Source organism: Polyergus mexicanus, unplaced genomic scaffold (genome assembly GCF_030449975.1).
Source record: "Polyergus mexicanus isolate NDT 795.1 unplaced genomic scaffold, iyPolMexi1.0 SCAF_11, whole genome shotgun sequence".
In the NCBI taxonomy this organism is placed as follows: Eukaryota; Metazoa; Arthropoda; class Insecta; order Hymenoptera; family Formicidae; genus Polyergus; species Polyergus mexicanus.
Genome location: NW_027223331.1, coordinates 6,507,772 through 6,525,303, shown reverse-complemented (window position 1 = coordinate 6,525,303; position 17,532 = coordinate 6,507,772). Strand labels below are relative to the sequence as shown.

At 33.3% G+C, this 17,532-nt stretch overlaps 2 protein-coding genes across 2 annotated transcripts in view; both read left to right on the top strand.

The window, feature by feature from the left end:
• The first annotated feature begins 938 nt into the window (after positions 1-938).
• On the top strand, positions 939-3,486 carry LOC138937721 (uncharacterized). Its single transcript, XM_070304255.1, has 5 exons — positions 939-1,195; positions 1,460-1,733; positions 2,001-2,270; positions 2,653-2,897; positions 3,191-3,486. Exons 1-5 carry the CDS (start codon positions 939-941, stop codon positions 3,282-3,284), a joined length of 1,140 nt encoding a protein of 379 aa, XP_070160356.1. The 3' UTR covers positions 3,285-3,486.
• Positions 3,487-5,235: 1,749 nt separating this feature from the next.
• LOC138937807 (uncharacterized) overlaps positions 5,236-17,532 on the top strand; it is an 18,181-nt gene continuing 5,884 nt past the window's right edge. The window contains exons 1-2 of the mRNA XM_070304444.1: positions 5,236-5,894; positions 16,479-16,594. Coding sequence (XP_070160545.1) covers positions 5,801-5,894; positions 16,479-16,594 — 210 coding nt within the window. The 5' untranslated portion in view covers positions 5,236-5,800. The remainder of the gene's footprint in view (positions 5,895-16,478; positions 16,595-17,532) is intronic.

Here is a 17,532-nt window from a genome sequence, read left to right as displayed (position 1 = left end):
GTGTCGAATATAAAGAGAGTTTTCCTTTCTTTTAAATATTAAAATTGTTATATAAAAATTAATGTGATAATAATTGAAATAATAGCTGATATTAACTGATAATTTAAAGTATATCTCAGAGTTTTGTCAAGTCAAGTTTATTATTTATATTATTATTTATTAGATTAAACCACATACGTCGTCAAATAATTAGAAATTAGTTAACAGAATCACAACTAGAAAGATAAATAATAATTTTTTATAGATATTTTACGCTATAAATACATAGAAAAAATAACATAAAAAAAAAAGAATAAATCGCTTTACACATATTGTAATCATTTCCTAGTGAGATGCAAATGTGACCCATTTAAATGTCACAATAATTACGCAGAACGTGTAATTGTGTCTCATCAAAACAATTTTTCTGTTTGCATACCTCTTCCGGTATACATAACAACGATGATTAACGAATGGTGCACATCGGCAACAATTCGAAATAATGTTATACACAATAACATTGTTGTTAAATAGGTGAAGCTATAATTGCATAATAAGATTATATTGATGTAAATAATTAATATAAATATAAAAAAATTATAGTTCGCATACGTAAATCTTGTTTTTTATATAAAAGAATGGAAAATACATCACATATAAATTCTATAAATTTCAAGAAGTTTATATTTAAATAATTCCGGTATTTCCCATAAACTTTAAAAAATATAACGAAAACGAAATATATAAAATTTTTTAGTACTGCAAAACTGATTTATAAACACATTTAATTAGCTTGATTAATTAATATACATATATCTAATAAAAAAATATTATAAATAAAATAATAAATTACTAAAATTTTTGTGCACGTTTCGTACTATTTTATTTATATGCGTGAAATATTTGAAAAGAGCATGTAATAAAATTGATGTAAATTAAATAGGCACGGCGTTATATGAATGACGGAAGATAATCACAGTCCGATTTATCGCAAAAATACAAGTTGCACCTGCGGATGGGACGTGAAGTTCGGTTATAGCGTGGCATACACGCTGGCCGTCTTCGAGGCGAAACGTCTCCTGGTAATCGCCTTGGAGATATTCGCAGAGTGGCAGGTGATTCAATTCGCAGGTGGTTTTCAGCCGGTCGTCCTCATCTCAGCGGAAGTGATTCTGGGATTGCCATGTGCCCTTATAACAGTTCGCACCATACGCAGGTAACGTTCATCTCTATTCCGTGACGGATATAAATAAATGAGACATATACACTCGCGAAAAATATTCGGAGTAAGACATATATCATTTTTCTTCCTCTATTTATATCATCTTTTGTTTATTTGATATTTCACAAGCCACTCATGCATCTCGCGGAAAAATAAATAGGAAAGATTACTATATTACTAATTAATTAATATTCCCTTTTTATAATTTTTTTAGAATTTCTCGATATACAAAATTTGTGATAAGAAATATTCTTACAGGCGCAATTTACCGAGTTTTCGTGTAAAGACTAAGCTAATGCTAAAGTGTCTTTTGATAATAATAATTATGTGTACCGCTATGAACACGGCGACCTTAGCCTCAATAGGGTATCGTGTCAGTGTAAGGCAGAAGACGCTGGTCGACGTTTTCAACACATCAATGCGCCTGTATGTCAGTGTAGCGTCGTACAAGTATGCGATCGACGAGATTCAATTCGTACTACAATGTTGTGGTCACACGTCTTATACCGACTGGTTCCTTTTTGACTGGCAGGTAAGCTTTTAATGTATCTTCCCTGCTTCGATCGCAGTTATCGAAGATTCACGGAACGATGATAAATAATCGATCCGTTTGATTGATTCATACCGTCGTGGTAGTTCGACATCACTTTGCTGTATGATATTTTTTCTTATTGATATTTCTAAGAATTTCAAATCAATTGATAAAATTTATAATATTTTTTTACTAATTTATAATGTTATACACGTATACATATATGTAATGTATATGATATTTAAATGATATTATTTTCGATAAAAGAAAGTGGATTATGCGTCTCGGGAAGAAATGGCAGGACAAAACAGAATCTCGGACGAGGACTATAGAGATCTTGGAGTCCCTTTTAGCTGCTGTAATTCGCATGTTGTAGCACCCTGTATGCACATGCAGATAACAGATGACAAAACGATAAACGTGAACGGCTGCGCGGAAGTTATCAGCCCCATTCTTCTCAGAATCGTCATAGTCGCTTACGTCATGACTAGCACTTTAATCATTATACAAGTGTTACTGGTCTTTTTAATTACAAGAGTGCGTTATCTTACTTAATCTTATCCGCATCAAGCGCTTCCAAAACAAAGATTATATCTTATGTGCAAAAAATCATCTTAATTATTATGTTCAAATTAATTATATATTTAAATATTTGATTATATATATATATATTATTATATTTAAAAAAAAAAAACTTGACGTGAGATGAAACGCAATCGCGCAATAAAATACTCATGATGGACTTATCTTTATATTATATAACCATCTCGAGATCATCGATTTAATGCATTTGTAAAATAAACAAAAAGAATTATTATTATACAAGCTTTACAAATTTATAGCCTTTTAGAATCACCTCGTATAAGGCAAAATATATTTTTTTAATTATTTAAACACGGATGGTAAACTATTGTCACAGATGGTCTGCAGATTCGTACCTTTCCAAACATCCTCTCCCCGGATAAGATGTACCGCTGCGCCATTCACCACTATAAGCATATCTCCAAGGACTTATGCGCAACGATTTTCTTCGGTTGAGAAATCCATCTGGCGTAAAAGAACGATGCATCATCGTCCATTGTCCACGAATGACGTCTGCACCCAGGAAAATAGAAAACTTAGACTACCTAGACGCAGTTGTTCTATTTTGAATTACAGAAATTGGTGAGAGGAAAATTTTTCTAATATAAAACATTATAAATAACTTTATTTAATAATAAGAATATCTTTTTCTGGATATTTAATTTAAATATCGAATTAATTATATTTGAAAAATTTGACAAAATTCGAAAATATTTTTGGATAAAAAAATTTTGCAATAAAAATACGATATATAGCGAATACAAGATGTTTTCGAATAAGATTTTGCAATGAGAATTATTCTGAACAGAAATTATATGTAAAATTTTAATTTTTTAATTATGTAATATAAAATAAGGAGACGATATTTTGATTAGCAATACTTGTGGGGACGTGGCAAAGATAAAACCGAGCGTTCACGAAGAACATAGAATATCCGTGGAAAGTCTTCGCAATAAACGTACACGTTGAAATTCCTGCTGTGCTAATGATTCATAGATCCACATAGCCATTATAACGACGGTTATTTCTGATAAACTGCGCATTAACGGTAAGATACTAATTGCAATGATCAGAGGTAAGTCATGTCACCGCATAGGCACAGGTATACACACCCATAAAATAAATGGCTTAGGGATAAATAACTTTCTTTTGTGAAATTAAAGATTTATTGACCTACATAACATAAAAGCTTACAATTAGTATAGTTTTACAGACATCAAATAATGACGAATGACTTCGTCTTATTGCTATCTAAGTGCTTGTAACTCGAACATGTATCTGTTTATTTATTAAATTTGTTCAAACAAAATTCTCTGTGTTTTCTAATATTTATGATAATTTCGTTTTTCGTTTTCGATACATCTTTAATACTGATTATTTAAAATATCTAATTAATAATATTTCATCATTAATGCGGTTTGTGGGACTTTTTTTATTCCAAATTTATTTTTTTTTATTTTATTTAAAATGTTATACATATAATTATTTAATTTGAATTTTTATAAATAATTATCATTTTTTGCTATCTTTCTTCAATGTATCATAATTAAAATTATTTAATAGTTTATGTTGAATATATTAATAGTTTAGAGATTTATGATACATAATTTTTTAAACTTATTTCTTTTATTGTGTTTTATCAACTTTTCACAAGCTGAAAATTCCTGGAAAGAGGTCGTAATTAGTTTGACAATAATCCGAAGTTATTAACATAAATAAAATTATAGTTTTGATAAACTAATAATGATGGATAAAATGCTATTAACTCAATATTTTTCTTGAGAAAAAGAATTTAATATTTTAGCTTAATATTTACGATTTTGTGATTATATTATATTTTATAAGTTTATTTTAGGAAACAAACTTAAGATAGAAATTTTGAAATAAAAAATTACGGAGAGTAAAAATATAAACATTATAAAACGTTATAAAACAAAAAATTATAAAAAGAAAACAGAATTTACTTTGTATATAAATAGTATATGATGAATATCTTTAAATGTATGCTTCACGTACAAAGAAATTAAACTTGATAGAAAAACATCGACAAAATTTCGATAACGGACATTATGAAAATAATAACAAGACATCGTTGTTTCGTCGAGTAACAATCTTTCGTTTGAAAAAAGCCACACACGTTTTAAAGAAACAAACAGATAGATAAGCTACATGTCAATCGCAAAGATTGCCCTCTTTGCTCGGTTAATATGTCATATTTAAATAGAACGGATTTGAAAATATATCAAATGATAACGTGTGTTTGGAATGTTCATATCAACTAATAATAAAGTTATAAATATTAGAAAAAATAGATAAGACAAATATGCATGGATACCGAGGATATATATTTATATAAATTAAACGCGCAATTTTAAAACAGGTATTTACAAGAACTTTAAAAGTAATTTTCGCACAATATAATCATTTAAAAAATTATAACAATATAATACTATTGAAACGAATATAATTAGATACCGCAATAATACACAGATTGAGAAAAATCACTTTCATCGGAGACGCTTAAGACGCGTTAATCGCGCATAATTCGTCGCCATCTTCAATACGAATATAATTATTAGTTTCGATTGTCTCAATGTAGAGCCCACCTTTAGCGCCAGATCCGCTTTAAAAAAATAAATGCATAGGTATATCGAATAGATAATCCGCATATATATATACTAGTAAATTTTTCGCGCAAGGATTTCTCATGCCTTCTCGGGCAAGTTTCGGAACAGCTGGGAAGCGCTCGGGTTTGTTCGGTGGCGCTCGGGGCCGCCGGTAGCGCTTGTGGCCGTTCGGTGGCGCTCGGGATCGTCCGGTGGCGCTCGGGGCCGTTCGGTGGCGCTCGGGGCCGTTCGGTGGCGCTCGGGGTCGTTCGGCGACGCGCGGCACCCCGAGCTCAGCCGCTCGCGCTTGAATAATCGTTCGGCAGTTCGCGAACAGCCCTGTATTGGTATAGTTCGGTTCTCACTTGCGGTATTTCGAGTTTGGGCCTAGTGATCGCTTTCGACCGCCATTTCGCCGTCGTAGCATGTGCCCACTAGTCCGGAGTCACGTATACTATTTACCGCATCGTCATTCGTGCAATAAACTCGTATATCTTACGGCTACCGTTAGACGAACAAACATATTTTCGCGATTCTCGATCTCGCGTGTGATAAAGAATACGCTCACGTTTTGACCCATCGCTCGCGTCGGTTGATCATGTGTGCAGTGATAGTATGATCTCTTGGATATTCCAGTGAGTTTCCTGTAGCGAGCCCCTATACCGGGTGGCCGAGTCTATCGCGCGCGAAGTAACGGCCTTGTTCCTTTGCTGTCGATCTCGCAAACGGCGATAAAAAAAAAAAAAAAAAAAAAAACGAGAGAGAAAGTTGAGAGTGAGTTGATACGAGAGCGTCGTAGACAGAGGGAGAAGGAAAGGGCATTCGGTGTTGGAAAGGGATCGTTTGATTTCCGAGAAAAGGACTTGGACAGTTGTCAGAATGAGTTGCTGCACCAGCGCGCCTATGGTTACGCAGACTTGCGAGACTCTTCTCAGCAAGTGCGAGATCCCGATCATCGATCTCGCTCATATGGGTGAGTACGTGAAGAGCTTTTCATTTTTTTTTTTTTTTTAAATCCGCACGTTTTTTCATCGTTCCCGCGGTTTTTACGAGTAACGTCATCGGTGTGTGCGCGCAACCGTCAACACGCTCGCTTCGCGCAATTCGCACGATTTGCGATTTAAATTTACAATTGCAAAACTGACGTTTACGGCCTGATCCCGTTTTGCCGGGAACGACCGGTTTCGAGATTTGTTTACGAGCGATAAACGGTTTTTCCCATCTCGATCGTTAGGAAGCGACGCGATCGCGAGGAATGCGAAAACTGTCTTCGGTCTCGGTATGCGAAACATCTCGATGTTGGATGTCGCAAGTCGGTCATAGGTCGTCTCCCCGATGACGAAATTAACGTTAGCACGGCAAAACTAGAAGAAGCGTTAGTGTATCTGAAAATTCACGCTGGCGGCGAATGCAAGGGAACGCATAGTTTCAACATTCGACAATTCGAAATCGCGACGTATTGTTATTGTTTCTTGACGAGTACATCTTTGATCGGAACCTTGCATATGAATTCGGCTAAAAGTATCTTATTATTAACAATTAGTACAATAATATTTAATTAAATTGATAGTAATATTTGTGATAAAAACCTTGGATATAAAAGAGACCGATACCGTAACGGCCATTACCTAAATTGAAATCACTGTTAAATGTGTGGGTGGGTGTGTATGTGTGTGTGTATTGTGTGACAGCTGCTAGTGTTCTCTATTAATATCCCGACCTTGTACTCCGAAGCCGTCTTATTTTTTTATTGTTATTTATTAATGAGTTTTCAATTTGCACTTTGAAATATATATAGTTATTTTATCTTACCATTGGAAAAAGATACATTTCTTTAATTATTGACATATCACGTATCGTAACAAATATTTTCGTGCTACGATAACGAGATCTTTGATTTTTCGACAAATTTTGAAAGTTTGCAGTTTGAACGGTATATATTCGTCATTTTTGATTATCTATAATTATAAATATAATTTTTTTAATTACAAGAATATCGATTATTATGTTTTGTAAGCGATGCTTTTCGCTTAATAAAATAAATAGCATTTAGTTATTGTCGTTTAATAGAAATACCAATCGATCTATATTTATGTTACTATAATAGCTTCTTCAAGCACTTTATCCATTGCGGATATTGATATATTCGCAATATTTTTTTTTTTTTATATTAATTCCAAAATTATTTTCAAATTTAAATATCTTTCTTAAAGATAATTTATTTTATAACATTTTTTTTAGTTAATTTCGAAATGAATCTGAATGATTATTCGAATGATACAACTTATACAATTAGCGAAATATACTGTCGAAAATCTCTCGTTTAAATAAATCTTAATAGACGAATAACACTAACATTTTCTATCAGTCGAGTATTTTTACCAATTTTCACGATAAGCTAGTTTGCAGTTTATCATCAGCTGACTCGGTCGGGCGAATTTTGAAATACGCCGGTACCATTTCGCGTCTCGGGGCGACAGTAATATATATATATATATAATATATATATCGGCACCAATACGACACCCTGTATAAACGTTCGAGGGCGCCAAGGGAGGGGCCCTTCTTTGCGAGAGGGGCTCTGACCTCAACGGATCGTCGGAGCCGCGGTAGGCGCCTCCGGTTGCCGTTGGCTGGTTTGTCTGGCTAGGTGCCTGGCCTCGTTGCCAAGCAGCCGTAAAACCGTCGTCTTTCTCTCTTTCTCGAATCGTCGAAATTTCTTGCGGCTCGAACATCAGATCCCCGACATGGTGCATCATCCTTTCGGAGTCAGACAAACTCGCTCGTTTTAAACCCTCTCGAATTTTATCTCCGCGAAAGCTTGTTTCCCCATTAAATTTAATTAATTTAATCACGATAAATACTCTGTATTTTTCAATCATGTCGTGCAGAAATTAATTATGAAACGTTGCGTACGTATCGATGTAATAAATACGTATCGTTTTATGGATTGATCTGAGAGTTCATCTAAAGTTTACCGCGAAAACGGCGTTGATTATATTAGTTGGTGGATTAAAAATATTATGCTGAAACGTTAAAATAACATCCTGATCTTATTTAGCTCGAGTAATCGTTACGCGAGAGTTTATAATGTAACGTAACGTTATTTCTCCAGCAATCGGTTATTCATTTCTTGTCTTTACACGCTTTACATATATCGCAGCGCACATTTTTTTCGAGACAACCTGTACGTTAAATATTTCTATTAAGCGGCAAGAATTCTTGGAAAATTCGTGAAAAATCGCCTTTTTCTTTTCTTGTCGCAAGTTGCCGTTAATGGACGGCGTGGCGTTTAGTATACGAAAGTAGCATATTAAAGTCGCGTACACACACAATTGAATAAACAAGCGATGAGTCGACTCAGGGCCCACTCATTAAGCATCATTTTCGAAGCGAGAATGCTAAACGGCAACATAGTGATTCATTCAAAAATTCCCCCAATGTTTCTATAATTTTCGATTATTTTTATTATCGCAAAATAAAATGCGCTTATCTTTCAATGATTTGGAAAATATCTTTTCAATAATGCAAATTGAAGGGTCAATTACATATCTCATTAATAACTTTTAAATATTGTTCCATCCGTGAAACTCTCGGAATTCTAAGTCGACCATAGCAATAGGTTTTAACCGGATATGTAACCGACCTAAAAGTAACGATCTACTTTTGCCTAATATTTGCGTCAAATTTCAAACGTGACGTTGTATATATACATTAAGATTAGCGCGTTTTCCCATATGATATTATCAAATTATATAGGAGTAATAATAAAGCTAACAAATCATATCATCTGCTTGTCATTTAAAGATCACGTTTTATCCAACCGACATTTATCCGCTACATTAATCGCCTATAATCTAACGCTGACGTATGTTTTATAATCTATGGATAAATCTCATCAAAAGAATCATATCATCCTCGTTTTCGCATATATGTTCCGAGTATAAATTTTTCCGCGCTATAAGAAATCCAGTTTTTCTTCTAACAATTTTTGCAATGCGACTATTTAATTTATTTTCTCATACAATTATATTATATCGTTGCGCGAGAAGCGTAGTTTTTTTTTTTCAGCGGGTATCTACTACCTGAAAAAATATGAAAAATTTTGGAATTCTCAAGGAATTTTCTTGTACCTGCAGAGAGAGAAATCAGAATTTTTTAAAAAATTCTCTCTTTAATAATTTTATTTTTATACTGTAAGCAACCTACACTCTGCTAGTTATGAATTATGTGTTTAAAATATATTATAATATATGTATCTATCTCCTTTTATATATATTCAATATCTTAACAAAATATTAAATATGGAGTACTTATTTTTTATTATAATTTTTAGTGATAAAAAATGAAAATAGTATGCAAATTGAAAATTAACGAAAGCTATGCAGTTTTTTTTTTTTTTTTATTTATAGTAATAGTTTGTAAATCTGGTGCTCGAAATTTAATTTTTGTTTTGTCTAAAACATAAAAGGAAAGCATTAGAAACGTACAATAAAGAACTTATTTTAGGAAACAAAAAAAAAAAAATCTTTAAAGTATTCTCTTTACCTGATATTTTGAACAAAAATACCTGGAAGATCACAGAATGGTCAGGGAACTTTTTTTGCAAGAATTGAATAGACACTCCGATTTAGGTATATCAAACAAGAATCTCATTTTCCTTGTTCGCACATAATATGTTCCGGTGTACAAATTTTTTCTTATAAGAAATCATTTTTTCTTCCGACAATTTTTGCAATGTGACTATCAATTACCATGTAATTATACATCGTTGCGCGAGAGGCACAATTTCTTATTTCAGCGATGTCGAAAGTCCGATACCTATGTATATTCTCTTTTTTTTTTTTATATCATCGCGCGTGCTCTATCATCTGCGAGTTGCTGCACGCGCGACAAAAGTCTCTCGTTAATGCTATCGCGTGCAAAAAGAAATGGAACATACCCGCGTGCGTGCATCCCCGTCAGCTTAAATGCACGCGTGCTCCCGAAAGTTTGCACGCGGCTTAAATAGAGACAATGTAACAAGACGGCGTGCGCGCACGCCAATGAAATATCATCGCGACGATGTTGGTAAATGATTCGAGTGCACGCCGAACGAGTTAGAGGGATATAATGGTCCGCGTGTAGTTAACGAGATTGCGTGAGAGAGAAAGAGAGAGAGAGAGAGAGAGAGAGAGAGAGAGAGAGAGAGAAACATCACGATGATGTGTATCCCGATATCTGACCGCGATATCTCGTTAACGCGCCTCTTTCGCGTCACGCTCCATTTTTCCATGTTTGTTCTTCGAAACACATTATTTTGAATCTCTTTCTCCAAGCCCAAAAATTTCGCCGTTCATATTTTTAATCTTTATATATTAATAATTTATAGAGACAATAATTATGATTCTATATATTCTTTTCTTTATTTTATTTCTTATATTATTTTTTTTTTTTTTTACAATTTATTATATTATATTTATAACTTTTATTTTTAATACAATTTGTTAGCATACATTCTTGTAATATATAATGCTTTTGTTCAATTAATTTCACTTTATTCCATTTTGTTTAATGTTTTTAACGCGCCTCTTTCGCATCACGCTCCATTTTTCCATGTTTGTTCTTCGAAACACATTATTTTGAATCTCTTTCTCCAAAAATTTCGCCGTTCATATTTTTAATCTTTATATATTAATAATTTATAGAGACAATAATTATGATTCTATATATTCTTTTCTTTATTTTATTTCTTATATTATTATTTTTTTTTTTTTACAATTTATTATATTATATTTATAACTTTTATTTTTAATACAATTTGTTAGCATACATTCTTGTAATATATAATGCTTTTGTTCAATTAATTTCGCTTTATTCCATTTTGTTTAATGTTTTTAGAGAATCTAAAAACATTAATAACTTAATCTAATAACAGATTATCTTGTATATGGGGGCGGGGGGGAGGTAACAGCTTTTTTCTTAATTTTTTTATCTCTATCTGTAGTTCGCACACATCGTCAGATACACGCGTGCGTCAGGCTAATGACCATGCCAGCTGGATTGCGAAATTTTGATGCGATAGGCAAGAGCCCGGAGCTCGCGAAATTTGCGATGACGCGAGAGCAATTGTGGCAAATAGATATATGAGACGACGAGAACGCGGAACGTGTACGTTGGAAATCGTATGATTGTACACTGAGAGAAAAAAGTTGTTAACTTGACTAAATTCGTGCAACTAATTACTATTTCTTTGTATTTCTTTAATTGAAGTATTTCTTTTATTTAAATATTTAAGTCAAATACGACATATTAAATCTAATATGACACGTACATTTGACTTACATACATAAATATTGCAATCAAAGAAATACAAAGAAATGGTAACTAGTTGGACGAATTTAGTCAAGTCAATAAACTTTTTTTCTCAGTGTAGCTACACCAGCCCCGCCGTGTCAAATTGCAAGATTGGTTTGTTGATATCTGGATGTCAGGCAAATATGCATATGTGCATATTAAACATACGGATTCGAGATATCTGTGAGAATGCGAGTATTTTATATGCTCGAAAATGTCAATGATGCAAATGTAAGTGAAAATGTACGAGACAAGATGTGTCACGTCATCCAGCTTCAGAATTCTAAATTTTTTAAAGGTATGAAAAAAAAAAAAATGAGAGACGTGCGATCAAAATTTGGACGCGATCATTCGGAATTTTTTTTCATTTTGTAAAAACTCTCAATGCCAATTCGGAATTTATATTTAATTTATGTAAATCTTAAAATGATATCGGTGAAGAAAAGATATGCGAAAATTGCAAAATATTCTATCGCGTGCGATGACGTGGAAAAGTCAACCTTGGCAACGAATTGATATTACGCTACATTGAAAAGAATTTTTCTATTTCGCCTCGTTTCGCAAGTAACTAACTTTGCATTAGCAAATCGTGCGATATTAAATGACGAAAAGTCGAATGGAATTTACATTATCGTGAGCAACACGAATAGAAAGAAAACTTTCGATTGCTACATATCCGTTTAAACAAATGCGGACTTGAAATGAAATCTCCGAAGCACGATTTTCTTCGCGACAACGAGTTAAAGGAAACCATGCTACATAAAAAAATATATAAAATCCTATATAAAATTCACGTGTACGAAAACGTAAATCGACGCGATCGCGATACATCGTACGTTGAATTGAATATTATTGCGCATCGAGATCTTTTCTTATCGCCTCCGCTATATCAAAACTATTTTTTCCTCTCGCCTATGTAGAGAATTCATCGCGGCCTTTTCACGCATCAGTCACGTACGCGGGAAACTGGCGGACTTTCCGCCAGCGTGTTTCGAAATTCGCAGATGTTACGAAGCAGAGATAAAATGCGTTTATGCGTATATTTTTCATGCGGATTTATTTATCCTTTTCTCGTGCACCGCATCACGTGCTTGTCGAATCAAGAATTAAACGTGATATAACAATCAGATAAAAAAAACAACATTAATACGAGATCCTCTTAATTTATTTATAAATGTATTCATAATTTTATGCGTCGCATATTTTTATACACGCGTTTATTTTGTTTTGTATATATGCATATTTTGCTCCATCTGTCATTCTCCGATTTGTTTTCTTCGTGTTAAACATAACACTATAAATAGAAGTCTGTCCTCCCGAAGTTTATCGCAAATTATAGATTGTTTCAAGTTTAACGTGATGTTAAAAAAATTCTGGGAGATTGTGTTAGCATTATATTAAACAGAGACACAAGATCGTTAATTTCTTAAGCGGAACCCCCTATTTTTTATTACATATTCTTATAGTTTATGTCGAGAGTTTTCCAAAACATTATAATAAAGTATTTTTTTCATTAAGTACTTTTTGAGTTATTTTAATGTGAAATATTTTGATATAAAAAATTAAATATCTTGTAAAATATTTAGTTCTCGATAATCTTACCGTAATACTTTTATGTACGGAATAACGAGACAAATCAATTAGTATAAAAAAATAATTGTTTCTAAGAAAATTATTTACAATGTATTTTTTTAAATAATTATATATGGCTTTGTTTTTGTTTTTTTTTTTGACACTGTTTTGGAAAGCTCTCGAGATAAGCTACAAGAAAATGTAATGAAAAATAGGGGGTTCCATTTAAGAAATTAAAGGTGTCCTTGACTTAACCTTGACGATGCCGTCCAAGGTCAAACCAATGACACCATCTTATGTTCCCCTCAAAACCATACAATTTTTGTTGGAAACGTTTTTCTTTAAAATGCTTAGTTTTTTTAAAGAAAAGGGATATACGGCTAGTCTAGGACACCCTGTATACATATATCGCACACCTTTAGAGTCGATGTCCGGTAACGGTGTACATATATTCGATCGTTATATACTAGGCGAAAGTATCAGGGAGGACAGTCTATCGCTACCAGGAGAAATTCTAAGAAATATTTTCTCTTATTCGATTGTATACGTACACCCTAGAAACGATCGTCTTTACGACGTCTTTACCTGTATCTGTAACTGTATATCCATTATTTATCTATTGTGTGCGTAGATATATGAACAAGCTTTGTTTTGTACTTAAAAAATTTGTTTTACGTTAAACGTCAGCCTTGTATACCCCCCACTTCTCTCTCTGCTCTCATGTCATTAACCCTTGGTATACCTTCCTCCCCTCGTGAGATCACGCTTTCGACTATATTTTTAGCCGTTTCACGTATCAGCATGCATATTTTAAACTCAAATCAAATTGAACTTCATCAAGTTTCTTCGACAATTTCATTTTAGATGCTGTAAATATTATGCCTCATGACGTAATTATGTAACAAATCGAAACAATCGAAATAATCAATAATTGTGATTTTTTTTTTCCCCCTTAGAAAAAATATCGGATAATACTGAATTTCTCGAAACTATTATCTGCTCAAATAGAAAGAAAATGTCAATCCAAGCGACATTTGATTAGTGAAAGATTAATATTTAAAAACCAGAGAAAACTGATCTCACAGAAATGTCACTCAAACCGTATGACAAGAGAGAGAGAGAGAGAGAGAGAGAGAGAGAAAAGTATGCTTTCATAAATGAAGTATCAAATTAATTCTTTGAATCTTATCCCTAATATAGATCACGGATGATCCGATAAGCTAATCTTTCATTGTTGCGATACGATTGTATATATTTTCGTCACGTGGCAATATAGATTTCATTTCGTATCAAAACCTTTTTTTTCTGTAAGCACAACAGAGAGGGGCAGACGAAATAGATTATAGGTATAAATTTAAATATCATCAACTGGTCGTTGGGGATTTGATCGAGAGATTAGAGAGCTACGTTATTAAAAATGGATATTCTTTTATTGTTTCGTGATATTAATACGATTTTTGTTCGAGCTTTGTCGGCTCTTTCATCTTCTTTACGAGGCAATTTTGGCGTGGTGCCCGTAACCGGTGTATATCTCGAGGAAACGAAAGTCTTTTGCAGACTTTCTGTCGTCATCGTGACGTCGCAATGCCGCCAAAATAGCAAACAAAGTAGACAGAGTGCTACGTCCTGTTTGACGTCAACTGCGCGAAATACGTCGGAAAATTTATTAATATCGTATTACATTCAATATATTTATCGACGACAATTGCAAAGTAAGAAAATCGCATCTACAATAAAACAAAAAAAAACGATATTGTACTTCTCCTCTAATATCGTAGAATTTTCATATTCGATTATTTATAATCATTTAAAAGAATATAATTATTATAAAAGAGAAAATAATTATTTAAGAGAAAAGGGAAAATTAAACTAATATATGCGTTGCAAAGTTGAAAGTGACATTTTTTTGAAGAATATCAATATACAATATATGTTATCAATATTTATATAAATTAGAAAAAAATTTCAAATTTTCCTTTGCTCGCGATCATCATCAAATACAATCGTTAAATTAAAAAGGACATGCGAAGAATTATAAACGAGTATGTTGAACTCGCTTCGGGCCTGCAGGAACTTAAATTATGATTGTGCCGAGTGCATAACCGGGAACAAAAGTTAATCCAAGTGAATACTAACCGAGGGCAAACGGTTCGTAATAATCAGCGCGATAAAAGTGCGTGCGGAATATAAATTTGCAGTTTGTTTCTCTTCTCATGGACGGGATCTTGTTACCGCACGAGAGGCTGGGGGACGATGGCTTTCTCGAGAATCATGACCTCGCGTTATGATTCCAAGGCTTGTATGCCACTAATCATTTCTGATTTTTCGCTTACCTAAAACGATAACGTAACATCACACGACACAGTGATTTGACGTTATTTTCTGCGCGTGCATTTTTATTTACTTTTTATTAACGTATAGTAAATTGAAAGCGCATCTCACTACGCATTCACATACGCGAAAAATAATCAGTATCTTCTATTTCGATACATAAATGATAAATATGTAAACATATTAAATGAGAGAACACTTTTTAGCCTTTATTTACATGTATTATAACGATAGTGCGAGTGCGCGATTACACAGTCATATCTTCTATTTTATTTTATTATTTGTAAGGAGTAAAAAGAAAAAATAAGAAATTACACACGATGTAATTATAATCATGAGTTATAGCTACCAATTCCATATATATGTATGCGTGTAAATAATGTGCGAATATCATTTATAAATATGACAGAAAGATGAGCTTATCTACCGATTTTATTTTTTGTTTCATTATCGCGATATCTCGATCTCTCAACGTCAATGAACGCTCATTGAGCGAAAGGCATAATCGATCATCAGTGCAGCCGACATCGGTTTGATCGTGTGTGTGTGTGTGTGTGTGTGTGAGAGAGAGAGAGAGAGAGAGAGAGAGAGAGAGAGAGAGAGAGAGAGAGAGAGGAAAACTCGAGAAATTTAATACTAAATATCCCAACGCTTCCTTTATCTTCAAATAGACATAATCAGCGTATTTAGCGAAACATATCACGAAACATGAGCCTTCTCAGCGTTTACATACAACGATATATTAAACTGATAAATTTATCAAGCATGATGATCTTGCATCTACAACAAACAAGAGTTGACATCATCTTGTCATCGACCATTTTTTGTTTTTAGAAAATATCAGGCTAATGGATTACACTGTAAGATTCGTTCTCAAAACATTATAAAATTAAAATGAAACGATATAAAGACTCTTTACGAATATATCATACAAAGGTGAAGGAAGGCAGTTAAGAGCCAGCGCGATAATTTATTATAATCAAATTATATTAATAATAAAATAGCGATAGACTTAATAATAAAAAGCATGTTTCGGTCCTTTTTTTTTTTTAATCATCTTCAGCATAAAATAAATAAAGAACAGAAACCGAACTATTCAAACGTGATGTCTACTTTATGTTAATATAATTTGATTATAATAAAATTTGCGAATTTTCAAAAATTCAGTCAATATAATCAATCTTTTTTTTTAGAAAATAAACGGCAAATATATATAAAAGTAATAGCTTCTTCCTGCGTATATTTTGCCTTATTTTTTTTCTCTCTCTCTTTTTCTCTCCGTACTATATTTACAGTAGGCGTTTTCTTACGATTACAGGCACGGAGAGATGCCCCCAGAAGGGAATCGTAAAGCAGGTGGCCTCGAAACTGCTAAGGGCGCTGTCCGAGAAAGGACTGGCCTTGCTTGTCAACCACGGCATTCCAGAGTGCAAGGTATGACAGGAACGAGGGAGAGGCTCCCTTGCGCGCGAAAATGATTAAGTCGCGAGGCTTCTTTTGATTGATTAGAGGCGCCGATATTGTCGTCGGGTCTTGCCGATTTTCATTGCTCGCACAAATATGTGATCGGTATCACACGCTGTCGCAATTTAACGTCGTGACGAATAATTCGACATACCGATTGAAAGTGGGTCGGTTAAATTCGCGACGTCTTTACGGCGTTAAAATAAATGCAATTATAAAGAAACTGCGGCTAAAAAATTAAAGAATCGTCTTGCGCAGATGCATTTGAGTATACGAAATGTTTGTTAGGATCCTTTTGGGGGACGAAGAAATTTTCGTCATATTAAAAATTACGTAATTGCATTTTTTTAATTCTAATTTTTAGTCTTTTATCTTAATTGAAATCTACAAAAGTAAGTAAAAATAATTGAAGTTCGATAAGAAATAATAAACGCGGGATATTAAGTTTCGAATTGTCTGTGATATTATTTTTGTCGTAAGAGAGAATATGTGGTAGTCGCAGAAAGCCATTAGTAATTTTAATATTAATCATTAATAATTTTCTTTTTTAAATGGCACTATATATATATATATATAAAGTTTCTCTAAATAAGGTACTCTCTTGTATAAAATCTTACGCTGATAATCGTTTTCTCTCTTTCTTGTTATCGAATCTTCGATAACTTGAGCACAATCAAAGAATAGTTGAGTTCTTTTTCTTTTTCAAGGGCCCGCGATAAATATTATATATACGTTTTGCGCACGATGACCTTGTCATTTGTATGTTCGCTATCGGAAACTTGCGAGCGATACCACACGATACAGTGTGTTGCAGAGAGTTTCGCGTAATAATCCGACTTGTGACTTACGGATTTACATAAACGGGAATGTATATACGTCTCGATGAGTAACCGAACTACGTGTCGATA